Source organism: Alexandromys fortis, unplaced genomic scaffold (assembly GCF_014885135.2).
Source record: "Alexandromys fortis isolate MF-2015 unplaced genomic scaffold, M_Fortis_MF-2015_v1.1 scaffold_70, whole genome shotgun sequence".
Classification (NCBI taxonomy): Eukaryota; Metazoa; Chordata; class Mammalia; order Rodentia; family Cricetidae; genus Alexandromys; species Alexandromys fortis.
This window is the reverse complement of record NW_026067955.1, coordinates 7,851,603-7,864,748: the sequence shown is the minus strand read 5'-3', so window position 1 is coordinate 7,864,748 and position 13,146 is coordinate 7,851,603. Positions and strand designations below refer to the sequence as shown.

The window sequence follows — 13,146 nt, the reverse complement described above, 5'->3', positions numbered from 1 at the left end:
AAAATAATGTTTTGTGCTTATTAATATAAGAGTGGCAATAATTAATGTCCAGTATTCCAATTAGTTATTTATTAATATATTTACTTACCTATGCTCTATAAAAATCAAGCACATTCTGTGGGAAATGTAACCCATGTTTTAGTCAAAGTTAAAATCTACAGAAGGTTGTATGACAAGACAATATCTTCTTGCATAATTTTGCTATAATACTTTTACTAAAAGTGTCTAAACAGAAAGAAGTTAAAAGCATCATAATTTTTTTTAAAAAAAATGCTACTGCTAGTTGTATTACCTTAGGCAACATTTAACTTCCCAGAGCCTTACACTACTTAGTTATGAAATCAAACCATGGGACAGTGGGTAAAGACAGTTGTTACAAAGCATGACAACCTGAGTTAGATTTTGCAACGTATGTGGTAGAACACACACACACAGACACACACACACGGGGGGCGGGTGGCAGAGGGAGACAGAGACAAATTAAACAAATAAATAATACAATTTCTTAACTTCAAAGATACCATGATGAGAGGGATATTATAAAGAATGGAGAGGAGGCTGGAGACATAGCTCAGTGGATAAGAGCATTGGCTGCTCCTCCAAAGGATCTAGTTCCTAGTACCCACTTGGTGGCTCACACCCATCTGTAACTCATTTCAGGGGATCCAATGCCCTCCTTTGGCCTTCCTGGGCCCTACGCATACATGTGGTACACAGATATACATGCTGACAAAACATGTATACTTAAAAAAATTTCAAGTGGGGAAAATATTTGTTAAACATATACCTAATGAAGGACTGTATTAAGAATTTGGAATGAATACTATAACTCATCAATAAAAATATAACCTAATTAAGAAATGAGTAAAAGAGCTAAGCAGGCATTTCTCAATTGACACTTGCCAATAAACACATGGAAAGATGTTCAGTATCATCAAACACAAGAGTGCAAATTAAAGTCACAATGAGATTCCATTTCATACTCACTAGCACAAAAATAATCAAATAGAAATACGAACTATTATTCAGACTGTGAAAAATATCAGAACCCTCACACTCTATTGGTGAGAATGTGCAATACTTGTAAAGCTGCTTTGGAAAATATTCTGGAAGTTTCTCAAAAGGTTAAATACAGAATTATCATATGATCCAGTAATTCCACTTCTAAGTATATATACACAAATAATAAAAATATGTCTACATAAAAACTTATACATGAATAATCAATCATAAAAGCATTAGTAATAATAGCCTCAATGTATAAATAGCCCAAATACCCACCAACTAGTGACAAGATAAATTATAGTGCAACCATATGTTGGACTACTATTAGGTCATTTAAAGGAATAAGGTATCAGTACATATTAGAATAAGGATGAGCTTAAAAACATGCTATCTAACAGGAAGGGGAGCACTAGGACTTGCAGGACAGACAGATGGAGACAGTGAATATAGAATACTGGGTATTGCTTTATTTTTTTAATCTCCCCTTATTTTAGTGGGTAGTAGGCAAAATGCATTCTCACTATGTAGCCAAGTCTGACATCAAACATATCAATCTTCCTTCCCTAGCCTATCAAATGCTAGGATTACAGGAATATGGACTACACCCAAGCAAATGTGTCTGACTGTAAAGCTATCATACCACTATTAATGACCAAAACTAAGTTTAACTTCAAAATTCACAAAGCATACAATTTGGATTAATAATAGTAATTCACTAAAAAATACTCACCCCAGATCTGTAAGTGGAGGTTTATCTCTCCCTCTTTTATAGCAAAGGTAAATCTGGGGTCCTACAAGACTTCCATTATTGAGATCTGCTGACAATCCAGTTGGGGTAAAGTCAATACATGTGTAATCCCGTGGCACCTCCTCCCCAAGGGATTTGATGATAACAGAAACATCTGTGATGGGTTCTTTTGGTTTAGCCACTTTGTGACAGGCATCGTTGAAGTGAATTTCCTCTTCAAGAGGCTTTGAAACATCAGTTAAGCCTGCTACAACAAAGTAGTCAGCAACACGAGGCCCCTTGTCTTCAATCATCTTCCATTACTAAACTTGCATCTAAATGAAAAATAAAAGGTCTTGTTCTATAATTGGTCAAGTCAAAGTGCAAATCTATAAAGAACGCAAGTCCTAGTCACACTAGTATTAGACATTTTACCCATGTAAGTGAAAAGCATGCCTTTTTTGAAAATGAGACAATTTTTGGCATTTTTATTATAAAACTAATACAGAAATCTTCAATTCTGGTATCACAGAAACCTAGATCATTGAAGTAGATAACAACAACAATAACAAAAACCCAGCCCTTTAAATATAGATGAACCTTTAAAATAGAATGCAAGTTCCCATAGCATCAAAAATACTGAGGAAACTGAAAGCCAGAATGCAATATATAAGCTAATGTTAGGTCAGAAAAACTGCCATCTCCTCAATAATCAAGGGGTTGTGCTTTAAAAGGCATTACAAGGAGAGAAACAAGGCTTCAGAACCAAATCAGACAATAAACTAGAAGGAAGCAGCTATATAAAACCAAAAACCCCAAATGACTAGATTCTTGATTAAAGAGTGAATTTTAAAACCTATCCATACTGGACTTGGGTGTAGCTCAGTGGTAGAGCATGTGTGAGGCCCTAGGTTCAACCCCAAGCACTGAAACAAAACACTGCCTATCCAGTAACATATAATGAAGTTGACTTCAGTGTATCCCTGGCTTGAGCTGCAGTTAGACTCTGGACCTTGAACTTAAGCTACTTTTAAGGTTCCAGGAAGCTCCAACTAAGAAACATATAATAAAAGTATTCTGAGACTAGTGATATCTTTGCAGGAGGCTACACCCTAAGGCCAGGTTTCCACAGACAAAGCCCACCTGAAGATGAGCTCCTATTCTAAACCACAAAAACATACAAGGAAAAATCTACCATGAATGAGTCTCGGTAGATACAACAAACAAAAACTCACATAAAAGAGTACTATACTCTTACAATAAACTAAAACGACAAATATATTCACATATCTATAAGCCTTTAAGAGTAAAAGCTCCTTCAACTTAATTTCTTAATTAATCTTAAACCTTAATTTCTTCTTTAGCTAATATGTTTCTAGCATTGTCATTACTTGTAAAGCACTGTCACAGGGAGGAAAGTTCTATTTAAAACAACAATCCACCATGGAGTCTTATGTCAGTTTTGGTTATAATAAAGGCAAACAAGAAAAAACTCCCAAAGACAAATAAATTAGGCACGCATATACCATAAACCTCTTTGTCACAGTTACATATGAGATATGGGGTACAAAGATTAGTATAGCATATATTTCATATATGTGGAAAGATTAATTTTAAACTTAGTCATTTGCTTAAATCCCAGAATTTCCAAAATGTACTTGAGCAATAAACCCTAATTTACCACCTAATAACTAGAAAAACTCTACAATTTGCTCTAAAAAGTGCTAGTACTAAGTAAATAACCTTCCCTGAGGGAATTTGTGTCACACATCAGAGTACAACCTTCCATACTGGGCAGAGATGGTTCAGGGTAAAGTATCTGCTGTGTAAGCATGATGACCTGTGTTTAGATGCCCAGCACCATGTAAAAGCTGGGGGTGCTTGGAGGGGGGCAATACAAACAGTAGATCCCTATGTATCCCTCTATCCAGGTGAGCTCCAGGCTTAGTGAGAAACCCGTGTCAAGACATGAGTTGGGGACTTACAGAGGGAAACATCAGAGATGAAGCACAAGTCTGCATGTAAACAGACACTTGTGAATGTATACATGCTTAGAGACACACAAACATGAACTCACACATATAATCTATACACACACACACACCTATACTAAAAGGCAAACTTCTTTCTCTGTTGGTTTTTTTTTTTTTTTTTTTTGGTTGGTGGGGATTGATCCTAGGGCCTTCTGGGAAATGGTCTACTATGAACTATCAGCCTCAGAAAGTAAATTTCTTTACGTTAATTTTTGGAAACTGGGGATCACAAAAAAAAAAAAAACCCATGCATTTAATCCAAAGGTTCTTCAGATAATAGCTGTAATACAAAGTCCTGAAATTTTATTAATTTGAAGTAACAATACTGCATCATTTATCAATAATTATTTGATAATTCTTCTTTGTTCAAAATGTTATAGATTACTTTAGGAACCACACATAAGATAGAATGTTTAGGATCTGGCAAGGTGGCTCAGAGGGTAAAGGCACTTGGTACCAAGCCTGATTACCTAAGTTCAATTTCTTGGATCCACAGGGTGGAATGAGAGAACTGACTCCCACAAAATGTCCTCTGGTATCCATTTACATGTCATATCATGTATATACTACATATGTACAGATACACACAAATAAAATATAAATAAGATAAAATGCTTATTACAGGTCTCTTTTATATACCTGGGAGAGGAGTACAAGGTGAAGATGATCAAAATATACTTGAAGAAACTCTTTAAAAATTAATAAAAATACTATATTAAGATTTATTATGTCTTCTTTGCTAGTATTTTACTTATTTTAAGAATGATTTATGGCATATAGCACCTTCAGAAATTTTTCTTCCTTTCTTTTTTCCCCTCCAAGACAGAGGGTCTCACTACATAGCTCTGACTGTATGTAAATTTACTATGTAGACCAGGCTCACCTCAAACTCACAGAGATTCACATGCCTCTGCCTCCCAAGTACTGAGATTAAAAATGTGTACCACTATACCCAGCCCAGAGGGTTTTCATACAAGATATATTTGTGCCTCAGTAAATCGAAGATCAGGATAAGTAGTCTAATATACTAAAGTGCTAGGGATGGAAACCAGCATCTTGCAGATAACAAGGTAAGCACACTACCACTAAGATGGATACGTTGAACAGCCTGATTATATCTTCAAATGAAATCTATTTTCCTTGAAAATAGAAAAGAAGGAGAATGTGTGCTCTACTCATAAAAAAACATAAGATAACTAAGTTGGAAAGGCATTACAAGAAGGCTCTTACCCATTCATTAACTAATGGGAGATTGCTTTGTTTTTCTCCCTTTCAATCTCTGTCCAATCCAGATGCTTTTTATTTCTTATCTCACTCCATTAGGTCAAAGTAGCTAAGCATGTTAGACTGCTTCTAAAGACAAGAAAAGGCAAGAGTGAACATTTGAGGAAACTTTATATACATACGTATTATTACATACATATACATCAGTATATATTATGTATATATACATAGCAACACATATATATGTATATGATTATGAACACTTAAGTTTTGCAAAGTAACTACCAGTGCCAGGTACAGTGACAGACACTTGTAACCCCAGCTTATAGGGGGCTGAGGATGGCGAGTTTAAGATCTTCTAGGCTATTAAAAAAATCAACTACTACTGAAATTTCTAGGTATTATATGATAATCACAGACTCAAACTTATGTATGAAAATGACCAGTACCACAGTAGGCCAGTTGATTAAATATAAAAAATTTTCTGCTGGATTTGAACTCACAAGCCTCCTGCCTCATCTTTCTGAATGCAGGGATTTCAGAGTATGCATTATACTCCCTCCAAGAGACATTTTAAAACATCTTTCAATAAATCATTCTGTATCACCTATTACTTACAACTATCATACAATGAGTATATCACAGATTCTTAAAGTTATGGAAAATAAAATTTCCCGTGATTAACACAGAAAAAAGCCAACTGGAACAAATCACAATGAAAAACAAAAACTACTCACACATTACTGGAGTTTCTGATGGAAAACAGCAGTTCCCAACATGTAAATTCTTCAGGCCTCGAGATTGAGAAATACTGTATTGAAAAGAATAAAGACTGAGGTTAAACTAATTCTATAAAATATTTCCCCCAATATAGCTGCGGATACTTAATATACTAATAATAATTTTTAGAAAAATACCAGCCTATTCAAAAAGCACATTTTAGTCAAGAATAGATACAAACTTGAAAAGCAATTGATCCAAAAGAGTGAAAGAGAAAGCAGAATAACAAATGCAACAAAAGTACATATGTGGGAAAGCAAGGGAAAGTGAAATAATTTTAAATACCTGCTCCTAGGAGACCTGTGTACAGAGTCTCATTCATAAGGCAAAAATACCTACTTAAGCCAATTCAAAACTAGACACAGAAAAGTTCCATATATGTGTTTCAAATAAGACAAATGTTCAAAAGATTTTTCCTTTATTACAAATATTCACAACTATCTTAATATAATTAACATATCAATCCTTAACAACAGATACAATAGGGATAGGATAATAAAAAACATTGGGTTAGGAATGTTGCTCAATGGTAGACCACTGTCCCAGTTTACACAAGGTTCAATTTCTAGTCCTACAGAAAAACAAACAAATAAACAAACAAAAAACCAAACCTTTGGTACAAAACAACAAGTCATGCTGTTTTATGAAATTTAGCATGCAACTGTCATACTTTCTTTAGACTGAGTGAGTTAGTTGCTTGCAGTTGTGAGTGAAGAAAAGGTGGTCTCATTGATCAAGTTTTAGGATACATGAACACTGACTATTGTGCCTGCTAAGGGTAGTCTCATAATGTTGGAAATACACTTGAAAGAGAAGAGGATTTGAGTCAGCTGGGGGGTCTAGCACATCCCCCTTGACCACAGCATCATTTGCTGGTTCCTTTATACATATCCTCTTAAGTCTTCTTGGATTAAGAAAGACAAAGGCCACCAACCCTTTTAAAGGGAATGACTGTCCTCCTTCCTTGTACTAGGCCAGTGTGATTTCTCAGTGGCTTTCTACCCTGTTCTTTCCTCAAGGTGGGAGTAGACAACCAGCCAAGGAATAAGTCTTTATCATTTAACCTGAAAAAGAAAAAAAAAAAGTTTCATTGCGTCAAAGACTTTTCAGGAAAACAAACTAAAGTGCAAAATCATATGCCCAACAAGAAGTGAGAAAATCATATCTTTAACCAATCTGGACCATTGTCTACTGACAGAGAAATAGTAGCAGAAACAGATAAGAACAAGATTTATATGACTCTTGACAAGCAGAGGCAGGTGGATCTCTATGAATTCAATGCCAGCCTGGTCTGCAGAGTGAATTCCAGGCCAACCAAGGCTAGCTAACTCTTTTCTCAAAAATAAAAATAAAAACTAAAACAAAAGAACATGACTTAGTTGATCCTAGATAACAGTCTACCAGTGGGAAGTAGGAAAGAATAAGATAAATATTTCGATCAAAATTCTGATACAACATCTTAGAAGGAAAGGTGGAAACAATTAATGAGAAATAATGTAAGTGTATAATCTTACTACCTTTTGATTTTTATTGTTGGATTTTTCTTTAAAGACAGGTTTCTACTATATAGTTCAAGATAGCCCAAACTTGCAATCCTTCTTCCTCAGCCTCCCAGTACCTGGCATTACAGGTGCCACATTTGCCACTGTTGTTATCTTTTGGACTGCTAAAAGTGATCAAGATATGTGTTTTTAGATAGGATAGTACTTTACTTCGGGCTCACTGAACATCTTCAAGCAACAAATATGGAACGGTATATATATTTTGAAATATTTCTAAGTATTGTTCTTGGGTAGCAAAGTTAACACAAATACTGACCTGGTGAAACATTTTCTTAAAAAAGTCCAATACAATTTTAAGTTAAAATACTATATTGTGAACTTTTGAAATATCTGATAGAATATCAGCTTGCTTAGATATCATGAATGATGGGTGTGTCAAAACCAATTCAATACATTTTTATTAAAAAAATAAATATTTATTCTGTATGTGTGTGTGTTTGTGTACATGCCACTATGCACAAGTGGAGATCAAAGGACAACTCATGGGAGTTAGTTTTCTCCTTTATATGGGTTCCAGGGACCACACTCAGATTTTTAGGTAAGGCAGCAAGTGCTATTACACTCTGAAGATACCTTACCAGACTCCCAAATCTGTATTCTGTCGTTATAAATTCTTTAATATAGTGCAAATACTAGTTTGACCATGACTTTATGTTCCTCTAAACAATATTTGTACTATAATTAAAAGAAAACAGGTATTACCTGTGTGGTGGTAGCGCACGCCTTTAATCCCAGCACTCAGGAGGTAGAGGCAGAGGATCTCTGTGAGTTCCAGGCCAGCCTGGTCTACAAAGCAAGTTCCAGGACAGGCAGGGCTACACAGAGAAATCCGTCTCTAAAACAAAACTCAAAACTCAGGTATCATTTCCTTCAATGTTGAAATACTAGATTAATTTATTGTCACATTCCCAGTATCACGTATTTCCACTGATAAAATAAACTTCTCAAAACTTTACTCTAATCCATGAATTATATAAAAAAACAAAACAAACACCTGAGATATTATTAGAATTAACTGATTTTCTATATTCAGAAGTATTTGCAAAGTATTCTTCTGCTAATGGAGGTAACATATTACAGTTACTACTTTACTTTCCATACATGCACAAGAAAATAAGAAAGAGGAAACTAGTTAGCTCTATTTACTAGGACATAAATGGCTGTAAAGGAAGAGCCATGCTCCACAATATAAATACAGCCATGTGCTTTCTGCAGCTATGCATGTTAAACCACTATTTTTTCAGCACAGACTTCTTTAAATTGCTATTCTTTTTAACTGAAATTTTTACTTAAACTTTCTAAGATTTATTTTATAATACGTGTATGAGTGCTTGGCTGCATGCATGTCTGTGCACCATATGTATGCAGTGAGTGAGGAGGCATTGAATCCGCTGTGACTGGGCTTATAGTCAGTTGTGGGCTCCCATGTGGGTGTTGGGAATGGAATCTAAGTCTTCCACAAGAACAGTCAGTGCTCTTTAACCATGAAACTATCTCTATACTGTGCCATATCTCGAGGCCCTGAAATTTTCACTTTTGAGATAACTGGATATGCATCTGGTTGAAAGAAAAGGATCTGAAATTCCTTTTACTGAATTTTTCCCATTAGCATATCTTATACAACCATAACACAATGTCAGAATTGGGATACTTACACTAATAATAATTAACTTGTCTTATTACCTAGGTTTGACTCATACTCATTTGTATATGTGCATATTTAAGTCTATGCAGACTTAATGGATATGTATCATGTGCCTATCACTAGTCAAAACACAATATCGAGGGACCTAGCGACCTAGTCCACAGCAGGCCTGAGGCAGCAAACTCCACAGAAACAGGACTAAGCCAGTGACCTAGGCCAGAGCAAGCATGAAGCAGCAAACTCCAGAAGAGCAGGACTGAGATTACGACCTAGGCCTGGGATGGTGAACTCCATAGGAGCAGGAGCATCCAGACCAGGGACATATGCAGAAGCACGACTGGGCTAGGGACATAGGCTAGAGCAGGCCTGAGGCAGCAAGCTCCACGGGAGTGGGACTAAGCCAGCAACCTAGGCCAGAGTGGGCTAGAGACGGTGAACTCATCAGAAGCAGGTACAGGGAAGCAACCACTGAGCAAGTGGGCCAGAGCCAGAGACCGCTGCTGGTCCAGTGTGAATCTGGGATGTTATAGGGAGTAAACTTGATCCAGGACCCCTGTGGGTCTAAGTCAGAGTTTGGGACATCTGAAGAACTAGGCCTGAGGCAGGACCTCTATGGGTCTAGGCATAAATCTGGGACCTCCCAGGGAACAGGCCTGAGCCAGGACCTCTGCAGTTCTGGGCACACCCGAGTCTGGGTCCTCTGAGAGAGTAGATTGGAGCCAGAGTGATGTGGGACTGTCATATATCAATCTGTTGATTTCATTGGTTAAGCAATAAAGAAACTCCTTGGCCCTGATAGGTTAAAACATAGGTGGGAGGAGTAAACAGAATAGAATGCTGGGAGGAAGAGGAAGTGAACTCAGACTCCACAGCTCTGCTCTGGAGCAGAGACGCCATGCTCCGCTCTCCCGATAGCTCTGCTCTCTGAGGCACACGCAATGAAGCTCTGACCCAGGATGGACGTAGGTTAGAATCTTCCTGGTAAGCGCACCTTGGGGTGCTTACACACATTATTAGAAATAGGCTAGTCCAGGTGCGAGAATTAGCCTAGAAGAGGCTAGATAGAAATGGGCCAAGCAGTGTTTAAAAGAATACAGTTTGTGTGTTGTTATTTCAGGCATAAGCTAGCAGGCGGCCGGGGTGCTGGGGACGCAGCCCCGCCGCTCCTCTTACAACACCAGAGACCTTTGCAGAACCAAATCTAAGCCAGGGACCTCCACAGGAGCAGGTCCAGATGAGGGACATTTACAGAAATAGGTCTGAGCTGGCAACCTAGGCCACAGCAGGCCTGAGATAGCAAACTCCATGGGAGCGCTGAGCGACCTCCAAAAACAGGGAGTGAACAATGAATAACGGAACCGTGGCACTGACTGCACCACAAGGAGCAACCATCTGAGCCTTGAATCCACTGGCACCTGGAAGATTTATCAGCACAGTCAAAGACAGCCCCAACTACACCAAGCAAAGGAAAAGATGAGTAGATAAGAGCACACGCAACACCATGAAGAGCAACATGACACCAGTAAAATCTAGTGACCCTACAACAGCAAGACATGAACAACCAAATATAGATGAAGCAGAAGAAAATTACCTAAAAGATAACTTCAGGAGGATGTTTGAGACTCTTAAAGTGGAAATGAGAAAATCCCTCAAAGAAATGGAGGAAAATACAAACAAAAAAATTGGAAAACACCAACAAATCCTTTAAAGAAAAAGCAATCAAACATATGAAAGAAACTATTCGAGACTTGAAAACCAAAATAGAGACAATAAAGAAAACACAAGCCGAGGGAATTACAGAAACAAATCAGAAGAAAATAATCAGGAACCACAAATGCAAGCATAAACAGCAGAATATAAGAGATGGAAGAGAGACTCTCAAGCACTGAGGATACAATAGAGGAAATAGATTCATCAGTCAAAGAAAACATTAATCTAACAAAAGCTTAACACAAAATATCCAGAAAACATGGGACACCATAAAAAGACCAAACCTAAGAATAGGTATAGAAAAAAGAGAAGTTCAACTTAAAAGCACAGAAAATATATTTAACAAAATCATAGAAGAAAATTTCCCCAACTTAAAGATATGCCTATGAAGATACAAGAAGCTTACAGAACACCAAATAGAATGGATCAAAAACAAAAAAAGTCCCCTTGCCACATTATGCTCAAAACAACATACAGAATAAAGAAAGGATATTAAGAGCTGCAAAGGAAAAAGGCCAAGTAATATATAAAGGCAGACCTATCAGAATTACACCTGACTTCTCAATGGAGACAATGAAAGCCAGCAGGAGCTGGTCAAGCATTATGCAGACATTAAGAGAGCATGGAGGCCAGCCCAGGCTACTATACCCAGCAAAACTTTCAACCACAGAAGGACAAAACAAGATATTCCATGACAAAACCAGATTTAACCAAATCCTAGCCACAAACCCAGCCCTACACACAAAAAACTAGAAGGAAAACTCCAACCCAAGAAAGTTGGCTACATCAACAAAAACAGACAATTGATGATCTCACAGTAGCAAATCCCAAAGAAGGGGACAACACACAAATTAACATCACCAACAATGAAAACTAAATTAACAAGAGATAGCAATCACTGGTTATTTTTTTTTTTCAATTTTCGAGACAGGGTTTCTCTGAAGCTTTGGTTCCTGTCCTGGAACTAACTCTTGAAGACCAGGCTGGCATCGAACTCACAGAGATCCACCTGCCTCTGCCTCCCGAGTACTGGGATTAAAGGCGTGCACCACCACCGCCCAGCTTGGTTATTAATATGACTTAATGTAAATGTATTCAACTCACCTATAAAAAGACACAGGCTAACAGATTTGATACAAAAACAGAATTCATCCTTCTACTGCATACAAAAAACACAACTCAACCTCAAAGACAGACATTGCCTCAGAGAAAAGGGCTGGGAAAAATTTCTCCAATCAATTGGACCTAAGAAACAAGTGTGTGTAGCTATCCTATTATCTAACAAAAAAGATTTCAAACTAAAATCAATCAAAAGAGACAAAGAAGGACATTTCATCAAAATGAAAGGACATTTCAGGAAAAATTCATCAAGAGGAAATCTCAATACTGAACATCTATGCCCCAAATACAAGTGCACCCTCATATGTAAAGGAAACACTTCTAAAGCTTAAATCATACATTAAACCCCACACACTAATAGTGGGTGACTTCAACACTCCACTTTCACCACTGGACAGGTGAGTCAGACAAAAAAATTAACAGAGAAATAAGGGAACTAACATATGTTATGAATCAAATGGACTAAAAAGACATCTACAGAATATTCCATCAAAACATAAAAGAATATACCTTCTTTTCAGCACCTCATCGAACCTTCTAAAAAATTGACCACATACTCAGTAACAAAACAAACTTCAACAGATACCAAAAAATTGGAACAACCACATGTATCTTATCAGATCACCATGGCTTAAAACTAGAAGTCAACAGCAACACTACTTCCAGAAAGCCCACAAACACATGGAAATTAAACAATACTCATCGAAATAATCAATGGGTCAAGGAAGAAATAAATGGAGAGATTAAAGACTTCCTAAAATTCAATGAAAATGACCATACAACATATCCAAATTTATGGGACGCAATGAAAGCAGTGTTAAGAGGAAAGCTCATAGCACTAAATGCCTACATAAAGAAGCTGGGGAAATCCCACATTAGTGATTAACAGAACATTTGAAAACTTTAGAACAAAAAGAAGCAAACTCACCCAAGAGAACTACATGGCAGGAAATAATCAAATTGAGAGCTGAAATCAACGAAATAGAAACAAAGAAAACAATACAAATAATCAATGAGACAAAGGTTTGGTTCTTCGAGAAAATCAACAAAATAGACAAACCTTTATCCAAGGCAGAGAGAGACTATCCAAATTAACAAAATCAGAAATGAAAAAGGGGGACATACCAACAGGCACGGAGGAAATCCAGAGAATCATCATGCCATATTTCAAAAACCTGTACTCCACAAAATTGGAAAACCTAAAGGAAATGGACAACTTTCTGGATAAATATCACTTACCAAAATTAAGTCAAGACCAGATAACGAAATTAAACAGCTAAAGAAATAGAAACAGTCATCAAAAGTCTCACAACCAAAAAAAAAAAAAAAAAAAAAACAAAA

At 36.9% G+C, this 13,146-nt stretch overlaps 1 protein-coding gene across 7 annotated transcripts in view; it reads right to left on the bottom strand.

The window, feature by feature from the left end:
• The window catches only part of Dennd4a (DENN domain containing 4A), a 110,768-nt gene that overhangs the window by 75,140 nt on the left and 22,482 nt on the right, over nucleotides 1-13,146 (bottom strand). For 4 of the 7 annotated variants that reach the window (XM_050151831.1, XM_050151830.1, XM_050151836.1 and 1 more), the window contains 4 exons: nucleotides 6,704-6,833; nucleotides 5,727-5,800; nucleotides 4,996-5,118; nucleotides 1,736-2,067 (listed from right to left, as the gene is read on the bottom strand). In XM_050151831.1, coding sequence (XP_050007788.1) covers nucleotides 1,736-2,046 — 311 coding nt within the window. In that variant the 5' untranslated portion in view covers nucleotides 2,047-2,067; nucleotides 4,996-5,118; nucleotides 5,727-5,800; nucleotides 6,704-6,833. Of the gene's footprint in view, nucleotides 1-1,735; nucleotides 2,068-4,995; nucleotides 5,119-5,726; nucleotides 5,801-6,703; nucleotides 6,834-7,286; nucleotides 7,422-13,146 lie in introns of those variants that run through there. The other 3 variants (XM_050151833.1, XM_050151834.1, XM_050151835.1) reach the window with 3 other exon arrangements.